This window comes from Petromyzon marinus, chromosome 51, assembly GCF_048934315.1.
Source record: "Petromyzon marinus isolate PM22_M1 ecotype Great Lakes invasive population chromosome 51, UKy_Petmar_22M1.pri1.0, whole genome shotgun sequence".
NCBI classification, from domain to species: Eukaryota; Metazoa; Chordata; class Hyperoartia; order Petromyzontiformes; family Petromyzontidae; genus Petromyzon; species Petromyzon marinus.
This window is the reverse complement of record NC_133717.1, coordinates 6937039-6952741: the sequence shown is the minus strand read 5'-3', so window position 1 is coordinate 6952741 and position 15703 is coordinate 6937039. Positions and strand designations below refer to the sequence as shown.

Sequence of the window (15703 nt, the reverse complement as noted above, 5' to 3'; positions counted from 1 at the left end):
CGTTAGCCACAGCGACGTTAATCTCAGTGAACGTGCCAACGTTGGAAAATTGCACCAACGTCGGATAATCGTTGCACCAATGTGGGAATAACGTTGGAACAACGTTGGAATAACGTTGCACCAACGTCGGAATAACGTTACACCGACTTCGGAACAACGTTTGAATAACGTCGCACCGTCATTCGATCGTTGGTCCAAAGTTGAGTAAGCTTTGAGCCAATGTTACATGTTTAACTGGGGAGATGCTTCCCCTGAAATTATATTTTGGAACACAAAGGCATACATTGTAACGGTGAGATCATATCAACCGCGCATCTCGGATTCGTTGATTGACTTGGTCATGGAAACGACCATTGGGAATGATCTACACTTACTAATGTAATGTACGCAATGCCATATTCGGTGTAATAAATATTGTGCAATAGAACAGCACGTGTGAACGACACACACAATCGATACGATCGTCACAATCCAGGGTGACGCGTTGACTGTCCCGGTTAAATCGATTTGTTTTAATATCGTACATTGCGTCTCGATGCAATGTTCCATTCAGCCAATAACTATTCCCCTTATTAACCAAGGGAGAGCCTCGCTGAGTCTCAAGGCTCCTTTTCAGGAGGGTGCTGCCACTTGGGGATGTATTGCCATGGGAGTTCGTTTGCGCGTGGGAGGAGGAGGAAACCCCAGGGAACCCCCACCGTGAAGACGAGGGGAGTGGGGGGTGAGAACAGAGCTCACGTGCAGTGTCAGAGCCGTCCACAGGGTACGGCGAATCGAGGCGATCGCCCAGCCCCTGCGTGGAGTTACTCCTCGAGATGGGGCTTAAGGCCGTCAGCTGACACGTGCACAGCAAACCAAGCGATGGCACGTGGACACACACCGCATTACATATATAACTTAGAATCAATTAATCGCCTCATTTAAATACCAGTGCAATAATCACCCGATATCCGTATTGATGTTTGTGTAACTTAATTGTACTCCGATTGTTTTTTGTTAATTTGCTCCGAGCCAACCCTTTCATTCCAGGAAATGTAATTTTACATAAATTTGTGCTTATCCACTGTTTTCGATGTCTTTTCTTCTTCTGTAGTACTGCTGTTGCTTTTGCTCCGATTTCCATTCTCTCCATCACGGCCCAGTCACCCGTGCACCCACGTTTCTGTGCCATCATTGCTTCTCTTCTTCCAATTTTAAAAAAACCCATCATGCTCCCGTCTCGAATTTCTCACCTGGAGCTCGCACAAAATCAACTTTAGCCGTCGTCCATCCGGCGCAATGCACGGCATGCACGGCATGCCACCCCAAGCATCCCCTCCAATCATCAACAGCAGAATGCGTCGTGGCTCCACGCTCCACGCTCCGGAGCCCGGAGGTTGCGGGCCCGCGATCCACGCCGGGACTTGCGCCCCGCCCGGCCGCCCGCCCGCCCGCCCGCTAATAGGAGCAATGGGTAAGAGTTGTGCCGCGGCTGCCGCTGGTGCCATGCGGGCTCGGTGAGCGAGAGGATAAACCTCGCGCGAGCCAGACCAGCCCACAGCCAGCCAGCCTTACAACAACAACAACAACCACAGCAGCAACAACAACAACAGCGACCACCACGGGAGATACAACAACAACGGCGGCGGCGGCGGTGAGGCGACGTGGAGCGATCGTCCATCAGAAGCCCGGGCGGGAGGGATAGGCAGGCCGGCCGGCTGGCGGAGCGAGCGGGCGGGAGGCGATGATGCGGGTCGGAGTGCTCGCGGTGCTGGCGTCGTTGATATCACCACCACCATCATCACCACCACCACCATCATCACCAGCAGCAGCAGAAGAAGAAGAGGTAGCAGCAGCAGCAGCCGCGGCGTCGTCCTCCTCCTCCTCCTCGTCGTCTTCGTCGGGGTCGCGGTGTTGTCGCTGAACGCGCAGCAGCAGCAGCCGCCGCTTCACGCAGGATCATGGCCGCGCAGGTCCCTCCCGCTGCTGCTGCCGGCGGCGGCGGTGGCGGCAGCAGCAGGGACGCGGCTGAAGCGCCGGGACCCAAGCAGCAGCAGCAGGGGCTCGAGGGCCGGGACACGGGAGGAGGAGGAGGAGGCGGCAAGGATGGCGTGGTGGTGGTGGTGGTGGCGGGCGGCAAGCAGGATGGGCTGTCTAACCACAGGCTCAAGGCGGGCGAGGAGGCTCCTCAATGTGGAGGAGGAGGAGGTGGCGGCAGGGAGATTGGGGGCCTGGGGGACTCCGACGGTCGCGTGTTGCACCTCGCCAAGGGTCCTCCTCCTGCTGCTGCTGCTCCCCCCCACTCGCACCCCTCCTCTGTGGCCCCGCCGCCGCCTCCTCCTCCCCCGCCTCCTCCTCCTCCATCGTCTTCTTCTTCGGCGTCTTCTTCATCTGCCGCTGCTGCTGCTTCGCTCCCTCACCAGGGTCCGATGGGAGAGGGCCCTGCCATGGGCGGCGAGGCCCGATACGAGGGTCCCCTGGGGGGAGCAGCAGCAGCAGCAGGGTACGGCTACCCGACCCCGTACCGGGGCCCCGGTGGCCCCGGGCTCCCGGGGGCTCCCGGCTCCTCGTCGTCCACCTCGTCCACCTCCTCAACCTCATCCTCCTACGAGCAACATGGCGGACAACAAAGCCAGGCCGCTCTCCTGGTGGACGGGCCTCACAACTCTCACGACGGCTACGCCAACAGCAGTGGAGGCGCGGGGCAGTACGGGGCAGGCGGCCACCATCATCACCACCACCATCATCAGCATCATCATCAGCAGCAGCATCATCATCAGCAGTACGGCGGCTACGGAGCGCCTCCACCCAGGGGTTACCCGGCCCAGCCGGGATACGTTCTGGGGGGCCCGCGTGGGGGGGCCCTAACCAAGCAGCAACAACAGCAACAACATATGATGAGTGGCTATGCGCACCACCACCATCATCAGCACCACCACCAGCAGCAGCAGCACCAGCAGGCTCAGCAGCACCATCACCATCAGCACCACCAGCAGCAGCATCAGCAGCAGCAGCATCATCATCAGAGGTTGCTGGGCCACGTGAACTCAACACAGCAGCCTCCCAGCGGCGCGACCCCGACCCTCAACCAGCTGCTGACGGCCCCCAGCCCCGCCAGGGCCTACAACAGCTACGCGGCCCAAGACTACCAACACCAGCACCAGGGCCTCCACCAGGGCCTCCACCAGGGCCTGCACGCCAGCATGGCGGGGCCCAAAGCGGCCGAGCTGACGGCGCACGGCCAGTACGGAGCGGCTCAGCAGCAGCAGCAGGCGGCGTGGGGAGGACATCAGCGGACGCACCCGGCCCTCAGCCCGGGCGGCTCTGGCCAGGCCCTCGCGAGATCCCAGGTAACGCGTGGGATGAACGACCATCTGGCCTTCTCGGCTCGGTTTGTCCAGAAGCCACTGGCCAGGCCGTGGATCACTTGCTTTGGGACATATCCGGAGAATGACCTGCACCTCTGGACCCACGATGTTTTGAGTGACAATGTGACTTTTATGATTGTCAACATTTTTATTTTTTGGGTAAGGGCCACCCTGAACCGGCCGTGAACATTTTCCCGGGGATTTCCGATCCGAATCCTCCCCGAGATGGGGCGGGGGGGGGGATTTGTTTCGCTCGCCGCGGTTCTCTGTGCTCAACAAACGTGGCCAAGGCAAAGAGGACATTCCCAGTAGGAATTGGGATGGAACTTTAAAAAATCCCCAGATCCAGGGGCGAGTCCTCCGATCTGGTAAAAGTACTCGGCAGCCCCTGTTTGCTCACGCCGTCCGCTGGCCCTTTGTTCGGTGTTTCTGGGCCTCGCTTGGCCGATGATCGTCGGGTTCTAATTTTAAGGCAGTTGATATCGGGGCTGTTCTGTCAGGAGGATGATGCTGCTACATTGGGGATACCTGGCCATGATTTCCATTCGTAATGAGCTTTGTGTGTGCGATGAGAACGAGAGAACCCGGAGAAAATCCACCACGGATACCATAGCTCGATACAGATTCAATAAATCCTCTTGATGCCCTGCTATTTCATAGCCACCTCAGCCCCGCGGAAGCCTACAACACCCGCGATTCACAGGCAGTCTCCCGTTCGAGCAGTGACCGGGCTCAACTTTCGCTTAGCTTCCCAGATCTGACGAGATCAGGCGCAGTTGGGGTGATTCGGTCATTAGAGTGGGAGAGAGAGAGAGCGCGCGCGTGTGATCGGCGAGCGGTCTGCGCTGTGCTGATGGGAGCCCAAAGGACGAACCCCGGGGGCTGCTGTTGTGAAGCGTGCGAGTTCGTTTTGCGGGTCGCTCTTTTTCCCCTCTACGCATTTGCCAGGCCCCTCGTGTGCCGCCCTCACTGCCTGGTGACTGCTGGGTTTGTGAAATTACGTAAGGGCCCCGGGCCGTCTGCTGACATGGCGACTGTATTCGGCAGGGAGCGAGGGGGCTCGGGGTGTACAGTCACGCACGTGGCGCCCGCCACTGCCGCCACCTCTCCCGTGGCTCCCCCCCCCACCCCCTCATCATCCGTCGGCCGCAATTGACGCGGGGGAGTTCCGGCGTGCGGCTCTGCGTCTCCTTGCGCCGCCGCCTCCGCTATGGTGCCACCACCCCCCAACCAATTCCCCTGCCCCCGTGGGGTTCAGTGACGGAGGTGCCCACTTGGGCCGCTCAGGCCGGTCGCGAACTCAAACGCGAGGTTGTCCCCGTCTCTCGTGAGGACGCCACGAAGGCGTGCAGGAGATGCCGTGGGGTCACGGTAATTTCCGGTGTTTTCACACGCGTGCGTGCGTGCCTGCGTGCGTGCCTGCGCGCGCGCGTTGGCTTCTCAATGTCTGCCGCAAGGTAGGGGGAGGACCTGCGTAGGTGTGACGAAGCACTAGACCATTCAGGGAGCCTCCTGTAGTCTCGGGGAGGCCGGAAGATTGTTCGGTGTGCTTGGGTTTCCTGCGTGGGCTGTGGCGTCCTGGGTGGAGAGAGCCCTCCCTTTGCAGGCTGCCTCTCTCTCTCGTTCACTGCAGAGATTGTTCTTGACTCGCGGTCTTTCACCCATTCGAGGTTTCAAGGTCCTGGGATATGTTGGTCTGGAGATGGTTGTGGTGGCGTGTGATGCCACCCTGCACTTTGTTGGCCGCGCACGGCAACGGAGGAGGACGTCGCTATGGATCTGTCGTTGATCTCCTGACCCTCCTGCGTGGCCGCCTTGCACCTCCGTGGAGTGTCCCCCGCCACCTCTCCACCACGTTACGTTGATGCTTGTGGTCAGAACCTCCCCCCCCCCCCTCCCGGTGGCGAATGTGAACTTGGTCACACGGGGTCTTGGGCCTCACAGTCTCCTTTTGTGAGCCACCGCCCCCTCGTGACTCTTCAGTCAGGGCGCCAGTGTGGCTATGAGATGTTAACTACCTCGCGTGGTATGCAGGAGGTCGTGGGTTCGATCTCAACCCTGACGCCTGCTGCTGTATATTTGGAGTTTGCAGTGTCTCTCTCTCTCCCCGTGGTCGCGTGGATTTTTCTCCGGGTCCTCCAGTTTTCCCCTCCCCATTTAGAATCTTCCGTTTCATGTATTTGGCTGCTGCTATACATATCCACGTGACAAGCCACTTCGTTGAGCTATCATTTGTGGCCACTCTCTGAAAAAGAGCTACATAGCTCAGTGGGCCTTACCTGGTAAAATTAAATGAAATAGTACAAAATCTTAAGGAAGTCGTGCGTCTGTCACCAACTTTCCGCGACGTGCCATTGACACGCCACCGTGAAGGGATAGCGCCGTGAATGAGACAATCGCACCGCTGTGAAATAATTCCCGTGACACCTACGATGGTGTCGTTTTTGCAACCAATTATCCACAGTTTCAGAAAGCGTGGGGGTATTTACGGAACAGGTCGACGGTTTGATGCGCACGCTGAACGGGCAGCGCGCGATCGCCACCGTCCCCAGAGTGGGCACAAAAGTCTGTTGGTCCGAGGGCATCCGACACCGCGGTTTATAATCGCTATGAATTCTGAATTTCAGAATTTCATAATTCATCGTCGGTGGCCGTACTGTGTTCCCAAGGAAAAATGTGCTTCACCATCGCATGAACGAAACGTGCCTCAAGAACCGTGCAACCTGCCATGCGGCTGGCAGGAGCCTGGCCTGGCGTGTGCCCTTGTGCGTACCTCCTTACGAGGTGCCGGATAATTTGTCGCTCCTTGTTCGCCATTTAAAACCACCGTGGCCTTGGGCCCAAGTTTTAGTTTGGCCTCCTGTGCCGCTATCGGTTGCAGCCCCGCGTGCGGCTTGGGGGGGGTGGGGGCCCTGGCTGGTCCCGAGCTCCGTGTGACGGGCCGCAAAGCCGGAGACTGGAAAGGGCCGGGCTGGCTGCGGAAAGTTGAGAGCTTTCGAAACAAGGGAACAGAAGCATTCCCGTGGAGGCCTGCCGCAGATCACAGCGACCTGGGATCTGCATAAAGAGTGCACGTTCTGTTTGAGAGATGAACACAAGAGAATTGACTCTCGGACCGAAAAAAGTATGAAAATAACTGCTGGATGCAAATGTGGGAAAAGTTTAGAATCAATGCCGAATTCTTGTTACAAATTTTGCTGAGACTCTCCGAGTAACAGGCGACAACCCCTCCATCACTTTTCCAGCCGACAAATGTTCACATTCTCTTGACTTTTGTAATGTTTTTGTATTTGGGATTGGGATGTGGCACACCCCCCCAACCCTACCGCCACCACCGGAGCTCTCTCCTGGGTTCATCCGCCGATGACGATCGAGGCAAATCGCGAGACCGTTCCCGGTGGATGTGACCGTGCCGCTCGTGCGGCGTGCCGTGGGGTTGTCCCGTCACCCCTGTCGGGGAGGGCGTCCCACCCGCCCAGCGAGAGACCCGGGACGGCGACGGTCAAATTCTCACGCGCCCGAATTTCCCCTCCGCTGACGCCGGGCGTCGCCGGGTCAAACGCTCCGGGCACGGGCCACCCCCCACTCCCCAGCCCGCCCGCCCGCCCCAGAAAGGTGCCGCCGACCACAGCGCGAGATTCCAGTCCGGCAAACCTCCAGACAGCGGACGGGCAGGCAGGCAAGCCGGTGTGTGTGGGGGGGGAGGGTGGGGCAGTGGACGGGTGGGCGTGGGGGGGGGAGGCGGAGACCTTTCTCTATGTAGATTAGCCATGTGCTAGCCAGGGCACGCGGCGAGCCCAGCCCCGAGTTGTGTTTGTCTTTGTGTGCCGCACGCGCCGCCGCCGCCTGACGTTACGCAATGAAAGGCGCTGCTGACAGCGTGGGGGAGGGGTGGGGAGGGGGGCAGCAGCGGCCCTGCTCCTCTCTCCGCGTCTGCCCGTCCCGGTTTTCCGCTGAGCTGCCGCAAACCGGCACCGTGACCGGTCGCCCTTTAATGATGCCACCGTCCGCTCGGGAGAGGGGGCCGTTGCGAGCCGATGCTGAGAAGGAGTTACTGTGGGGGCCGGGGGGGAGGGGGTGGCAGGGGGGCAGTGGTTGGGTCCGGGGCCTCTTCCTGCACAGCCTGCTCCTTGGTTTCTCGGAGCAGGCTCATTTTAACCACGTGTCGAAAACAATGAAAAATCCAATTAATAGCACCGACTCGCCGTCCCTTTCCAGCCGCTGATTTAATTCCATGGGCAGGGTTTGCTTTGCAGGAGCGCGCTACGCTGTTCTGTGTTTAGGCGTCGGAGAAAGCGCGGGTGGCCGCTGATTTAAGACGAATCCGCGAGAGAGCGGTTCTGTGTATCGCCAAATGTGTTGACGGCCGCGAGTGGTTTTGTTGTTGTTTTCGTAGCCACCGCGCGGCCCCCGAACCTGCTAACCGCTTGGTGCGCGCCGTGCCTCCCCGTCTCGCCCGGCCCCCGCAGGGCAATCCCATGGAGCCCATGGGGGTGAAGCGGCCGCAGCCGTACGGAATGGGAGGCAGCCCCTACCCCCAGCACCCCCAGCAGGCCGGCCAGGGGGGGCCCTACTCGGCTCAGCAACCGTACAGCCCGCCCACGCCCCAGCGCTACCCGATGGGAGCCCAGGGGGGCCCCCAGCCCCCCATGACGGCCGGTCCCTACTCGCAGAGACAGGTACGCTCGTTCACGCCCTCCGTCTCGACCATTCGCGATCGTCGGTTAACCCGGGCGAGGGAGCCCATCGTTTGTGTGTTGCCTTCCCACGCTTGTTTAGCCGGGAGTCTCGAGGACATTTTTCAAGAGGGTCCTGCCACGTTTTTGCAGTTGACGAGCATCGCTGCGCGGTTTTCCAAGTGAAGTAATTTTACGGCGTAATTTTTTTAAACGTAGCAAATTCAGACGGTGACCCTGGCAGCAAACGGTGGCCTCCTCCTCTTCGAATGACGTCGATGGGTCGTTAGCAAAAACAAAAGACAAAGATCCCCCGTTTTAGCCTTTATGGACTGTTGGGGCAAGTGCTGTATACGAGCACCTATGAAGGCCGGCACGGCACACGAGGGGGTGGGTGGTCAGCACCACGCCCGACCGCCTTTGTCTCCTCGGTGGCGATGTTTTTACACTCCGCACCAGGTGCTCATTTGAGGCTGAGTCGACCTAGGGGAGGCCCAGAACCGGTTGAGATAATCGTCACCAGTGTTGGCCGTGAGCGGGAATAGAACTCGGGTCACCGGGTCCGTAGCGCTTCGTCCGCTAACCGCCACGCCACCGCTCCCCACGGGGGTCTTTAGCTCGCCCACGGCCAAACAGACGGCGCGTACTATTTTTATGGTTCACACACCACCGCAGTATTGACCAGGGCGGCCTACCAGAACCGCGCCGCGAACCCTCTGCAAGGAGCGTGGCGAAACTGTGCTCCCGCTGACGCCGCTTCACCGCCGCCGCCCCCTTTTGAAGTCAGCTGAGACGACCGTGTCCCACAATGCAATGCGAGTTGAGACGTTGCAGTCTTCCCTCGCTGTTTACGTCTTTGCTGTCTGCGATTCTGGCTGTCCACCAATCGCATCTGCAACTCTGCAACGACTGCATTTATAAGCTATAATAAAATATTTTCATGTTTATTTTTATTTGCTTTGTTTATTATAACCAATTTTTTTTGTCTCATTCTGATCATTGTCACATATTTTAAAGCTTATTTACGTACTTATTTAAGGTCATTCGTAGGCCAATGTCATTATCCGCGAAATTTGCTGTTCACGAGCATCTCCGGAACGTATCCTCCGTAGCGGATAGCGAGGGAATACCGTACAACCATACAACTCGAAGCAATGGACAAAGTGCGTGACGTTTAAAGTTAATCTGCGACCAGCGCGTACGATCCATCGTTGATTGTTTTTGTTGTGTTGGCCCCGCTAACTCCTAACGTCATTGGCAAATTTGTGTCGTGAGGCCATCCACCACCTGGCACGGTGTGCAGGCGTGGTTCACTACTCACCCAATGTTATTGGTGCAGGGTGGTTCACTACTCACTCAATTTTATTGGTGCAGGGTGGTTCACTACTCACTCAATTTTATTGGTGCAGGGTGGTTCACTACTCACTCAATGTTATTGGTGCAGGGTGGTTCACTACTCACCCAATGTTATTGGTGCAGGGTGGTTCACTACTCACTCAATGTTATTGGTGCAGGGTGGTTCACTACTCACTCAATGTTATTGGTGCAGGGTGGTTCACTACTCACCCAATGTTATTGGTACAGGGTGGTTCACTACTCACTCAATGTTATTGGTGCAGGCGTGGTTCACTCCTCACCCAATGTTATTGGTGCAGGGTGGTTCACTACTCACTCAATGTTATTGGTGCGGGGTGGTTCACTACTCAATGTTATTGGTGGAGGGTGGTTCACTACTCACTCAATGTTATTGGTGCAGGGTGGTTCACTACTCACTCAATGTTATTGGTGCAGGGTGGTTCACTACTCACCCAATGTTATTGGTGCAGGGTGGTTCACTACTCACCCAATGTTATTGGTGCAGGGTGGTTCACTACTCACCCAATGTTATTGGTGCAGGGTGGTTCACTACTCACTCAATGTTATTGGTGCAGGGTGGTTCACTACTCACCCAATGTTATTGGTGCAGGGTGGTTCACTACTCACTCAATGTTATTGGTGCAGGGTGGTTCACTACTCACTCAATGTTATTGGTGCAGGGTGGTTCACTACTCACTCAATGTTATTGGTGCAGGCGTGGTTCACTACTCACCCAATGTTATTGGTGCAGGGTGGTTCACTACTCACCCAATGTTATTGGTGCAGGGTGGTTCACTACCCACTCAATGTTATTGGTGCAGGCGTGGTTCACTACTCACCCAATGTTATTGGTGCAGGGTGGTTCACTACTCACTCAATGTTATTGGTGCAGGCGTGGTTCACTACTCACCCAATGTTATTGGTGCAGGGTGGTTCACTACTCACTCAATGTTATTGGTGCAGGGTGGTTCACTACTCACTCAATGTTATTGGTGCAGGGTGGTTCACTACTCACTCAATGTTATTGGTGCAGGCGTGGTTCACTACTCACCCAATGTTATTGGTGCAGGGTGGTTCACTACTCACCCAATGTTATTGGTGCAGGGTGGTTCACTACTCACTCAATGTTATTGGTGCAGGGTGGTTCACTACTCACTCAATGTTATTGGTGCAGGGTGGTTCACTACTCACTCAATGTTATTGGTGCAGGGTGGTTCACTACTCACCCAATGTTATTGGTACAGGGTGGTTCACTACTCACTCAATGTTATTGGTGCAGGCGTGGTTCACTACTCACCCAATGTTATTGGTGCAGGGTGGTTCACTACTCACTCAATGTTATTGGTGCAGGGTGGTTCACTACTCACTCAATGTTATTGGTGCAGGGTGGTTCACTACTCACTCAATGTTATTGGTGCAGGCGTGGTTCACTACTCACCCAATGTTATTGGTGCAGGGTGGTTCACTACTCACCCAATGTTATTGGTGCAGGGTGGTTCACTACTCACTCAATGTTATTGGTGCAGGGTGGTTCACTACTCACTCAATGTTATTGGTGCAGGGTGGTTCACTACTCACCCAATGTTATTGGTGCAGGGTGGTTCACTACCCACTCAATGTTATTGGTGCAGGCGTGGTTCACTACTCACCCAATGTTATTGGTGCAGGGTGGTTCACTACTCACTCAATGTTATTGGTGCAGGCGTGGTTCACTACTCACCCAATGTTATTGGTGCAGGGTGGTTCACTACTCACTCAATGTTATTGGTGCAGGCGTGGTTCACTACTCACCCAATGTTATTGGTGCAGGGTGGTTCACTACTCACTCAATGTTATTGGTGCAGGGTGGTTCACTACTCACTCAATGTTATTGGTGCAGGGTGGTTCACTACTCACCCAATGTTATTGGTACAGGGTGGTTCACTACTCACTCAATGTTATTGGTGCAGGCGTGGTTCACTACTCACCCAATGTTATTGGTGCAGGGTGGTTCACTACTCACTCAATGTTATTGGTGCAGGGTGGTTCACTACTCACTCAATGTTATTGGTGCAGGGTGGTTCACTACTCACTCAATGTTATTGGTGCAGGCGTGGTTCACTACTCACCCAATGTTATTGGTGCAGGGTGGTTCACTACTCACCCAATGTTATTGGTGCAGGGTGGTTCACTACTCACTCAATGTTATTGGTGCAGGGTGGTTCACTACTCACTCAATGTTATTGGTGCAGGGTGGTTCACTACTCACTCAATGTTATTGGTGCAGGGTGGTTCACTACTCACCCAATGTTATTGGTACAGGGTGGTTCACTACTCACTCAATGTTATTGGTGCAGGCGTGGTTCACTACTCACCCAATGTTATTGGTGCAGGGTGGTTCACTACTCACTCAATGTTATTGGTGCAGGGTGGTTCACTACTCACTCAATGTTATTGGTGCGGGGTGGTTCACTACTCACTCAACGTCACGCGTTTAGAGTATTTGGCTACTATATAGATTGCCACGTGATGATAAGCCGCCACTTGTTTGAGCTATTATTTGTGGCCAGGTCGCTTCTGAACAAAGAGCTTACACAGCTCAGTGGGCCTTACCTGGTAAAATAAAATAAAAAGTTTAATAGTTTTCAGTTTATTTTTATTGTCACGGCTCGCTCATCGCTCGAGTCGGACGGCAAATCTCAGCGGGGACCTGCGACAGATATTTGATCGGATCTTTAAGTGAAATAACCCAAAAATCAATTGCGAATCATTTTAAATGTAGCTTACTTTCCATCCAAACCAAGGTAGCTGTAGGATAGGCTATAGTTTAAGAGCTTTCATATTCCAATTAGACATTGTTTCTCTCTGTGGGGCATAGAGAAGCTATGAACGATCCCACACAGGCCCAACACGCCTGCACCAATAGTTGGGCCTGTGTGGGGTCGGTTCGTGCAATGAGATTCGTTGTCACTGTGTTGGGGATCGTTATCATCACCGTCACCAGGGGCGGGATCTCTCTCAAACAAAACAAAAACTAAACTATTTATTTATTTTACCAGGTAAGACCCGCTGAGCTATATAGCTCTTTTTCAGAAGTGGCCACAAATGATAGCTCAACGAAGTGGCTTATCACGTGGATATGTATAGCAGCAGCCAAATACATGAAACGGAAGATTCTAAATGGGGAGGGGAAAACTGGAGGACCCGGAGAAAAATCCACGCGACCACGGGGAGAGAGAGAGACACCGCAAACTCCATCACAAATGATAGCTCAACGAAACTCATAGCAGCCTCTAAACGCACGTTGATCCACATCTCGTCACCGCGGCGCCCCTCTGTTGGATGAAGGCTTCCCCAAGCCGTCCTCCGTCTCTCGCGGTCTCGCAATGCGGCAACCTGTACACCTGGCGCGCGCGCGCGCACGAGCTGATTTCGTCGCTCCGTCTCCTGCGGTGGACGTTCTCTCGGCTCGTGTTGCCCCCTCCTCCTTTGGCTGCCACTCCGTCTTTAGCCTCGGCCGCCGGCAACGATGCTTCCTCCTTCTCGCCCGTGACGCGTCCCGGCCAATCCCCACCCAACTCGACGTGATGTCCCTTGCGGTCGCTGTTCCTTGTGTTCCTCGTTCTCTGTCTCCGTGTGATTCCTCAAACGCGCCTCTCGGTAACCGCCCCAGGTGGCCCGGCGGTTGAGCGAGCGGCACAGGTGATCCGAAGGCTTGCGCGTTCAAAGCCTGGTTGGGGGGGATGACTTGGCCCATCGTCCCCTCCCGGGGTCTGTGTCAAACGAGCACCGCATTGTGCGGAAGTCACCAGTGCTTGTTTTATGTAACAGCCTCGCCCGCAACCCCGACATAGGAACGTGGAATTTCCACCACTGGGCTCTGCAAGGGCTGTGAACGGCGGATGAGCGCACCGATGCCTCAATGTTCATTCGAGCAGGAGACCACTTTGACTTGTGGACGTGAGACCGCTCGACGCGGCGTGAGCCTCGATGACCAGGAGTGGTCGCCCTCTACTCTCCACGCGTCCCCCTTGTCACGGCTGTTCAGAGGTCGGAAGTTCAGAAGTTGATTTCCCGAGTAGAGCCCATTACGAACTGGGCCGTATATCTCCTTTCCATCGGTGACCTGCGGACAACATCAGCAGCGGTAAAGTGTTTACATATTGCAAGTTCTACGTGCTTTGAAAACGTACATTTAGATAATATAAAATACTATATTAGAAAAAAAGTTTGTTAGCTAGATTCTACCTGGATTCCTGCCTGCCCGGGTAGCACGCGGTGGTGATGTCACCATGCACATCTGCACGAGATATGCTATCATGCCATCATATCACACACTATATTAGAGGTTTTGCTGGCTGGCTGGAAGGAGAGAAGGAGGGACTGACAGACGGACGGTTATCTACATCCACACCCAATGGCCGAGTTTTAAGCCTCGGCGAGTCTAGAGACTCACGTTTGTGGGGATTCTGCGACGTGGGGACGATGCTAGCGATGTGTAAACGAGCATTTGTTCGCCTGAATGTAGACTCGAAACCGGGGTGGGGGGGTGGGGGTGACACGCCTACGACACCCGGCAAGCCCCTGGTGTTCGCCCGTCCAAATGCTAGCCAGGCCCAAACGCCGCTTCCTGGAGCCGATGAGGTCGAGCGTATTTCTGGGCGATTTTGTCAGTCCGCTGCCGGACGAAGGCCTCGTCGCTCTCTTATCGCTGCTGCCAAGGCCATCGTTGCCCGTGAACTTCTGCACTCAGAATTGACGGTCCGCCGCTCGTCTGTGGCGCGCCAGTCGCCGTTTCAACCGGGCTCTCGAGTGGAGAGGGTTGATGGCCCGCACGATAGAAACTCGTCGCGATCTGGCTAAAATTCTGGCTCTGAGAGAATGAACAATAAATCGGTCCGAACTATCACGTGAAGAAACCTAACTCGCAGATGCTAAACACATTACACGATGTAACACAATTTTTGTTCCTGGGTAGTAAGTGTTATTTCGTAATTGCTTATGTCTAGAAAGTATAGAAAATGGCTATTATTCCCCGCAAACTTTGCTTTTGTGACCAGGACAGTGATATTCTGTGGGTCTTTCGGTTAAGTCACGTAGATATGTTCAAAGAAAATAACAAAAACCTTCGACGTTTCGATCACAACACAAGCGATTGTCACCAGGAGGAATAAATGGCGACCGCTTGTGTTGTGATTTTAAACGTCGTAGTTTTTTTTGTTATTTTCTGAGACCTATCTACGTGACTTTTACCGAAAGACCCAAAGAATATGAATTCCTGCAGTCACTAAAGCTTTAAATCAAGATTTAGGACAGTGATATTCTGAAATTTGCCTATTTTCAATGAGAAAACGGGCGAATTTGTGTCTTTTCGTTCACATAAAGTCAGAAAAAAACAACGTGAATCAAAATTAACATGTATTTATACTAAAGTAATAAAAAAATGACTACAAAAGATTTAGAAGTGAGTAGTTTTTCGAGATTTACGATTATGCTGTAAATCACGTTCACGAATCAGCCCCCAAATGTAGTCTCCCATCATGTTCTCGTTGTACTCCTTGGTAGCGGCGTTCCAAGTCCAGTATATCCTGGTGGAAGCGCTCGCATTGCTCCTCCGAGTACGCTCCCATGTTCTCCTTGAATTTATCAAGATGAGCATCAAGGATGTGGACTTTGAAGGACATCCTACAGCCCATTGTGCCGTAGTTCTTCACCAGAGTCTCAACCAGCTCCACATAGTTTTTGACCTTGTGATTGCCCAGGAAGCCACGAACCACTGCGACAAAGCTGTCCCAAGCCGCTTTCTCCTTACTAGTGAGCTTCTTGGGGAATTAATTGCACTCCAGGATCTTCTTTATCTGTGGTCCGACGAAGACACCGGCTTTGACCTTTGCCTCAGACAGCTTAGGGAAGAAGTCTTGAAGGTACTTGAAGGCTGCCGACTCATTATCTACAGCTGTGCAGTGGTGGCATCAGCACCTTCCGGGGGTCCACCAGTGGCTCCCACTTGACGTTGTTCCTCCCCGCTGTGGCCAGTCCCGCCTGTGGTAGTGCGCCTTGGTGTCTAAATCTTTTGTAGTAATTTTTGTATTACTGTACTTTAGTATAAATACATGTGAATTTTGATTCGTATGTTGTGTTTTTTCTGACTTTGTGAACGACACAGATTCGCCCGTTTTCTCATTGAAAATAGATAAATTTCAAAATATCACTGTCCTGGGCCCAAAAGCAAAGTTTGTGGGGAATAATAGCCATTTTCTGTACTTCTGAGGCATAAGCAATTAGGAAATAATACTTACTACCCAGGAACAAAAAAAATTATTACACAGTGTTATCCGTCGCGTC

The 15703-nt window shown here is 54.3% G+C and overlaps 1 protein-coding gene across 5 annotated transcripts in view; it reads left to right on the top strand.

Moving 5' to 3' along the window:
- The first annotated feature begins 1419 nt into the window (after positions 1 to 1419).
- LOC116953322 (AT-rich interactive domain-containing protein 1B-like) overlaps positions 1420 to 15703 on the top strand; it is a 103405-nt gene continuing 89121 nt past the window's right edge. For all 5 annotated transcript variants that reach the window (XM_076074916.1, XM_076074917.1, XM_076074915.1 and 2 more), the window contains exons 1-2: positions 1420 to 3329; positions 7817 to 8026. In XM_076074916.1, coding sequence (XP_075931031.1) covers positions 1941 to 3329; positions 7817 to 8026 — 1599 coding nt within the window. In that variant the 5' untranslated portion in view covers positions 1420 to 1940. The remainder of the gene's footprint in view (positions 3330 to 7816; positions 8027 to 15703) is intronic.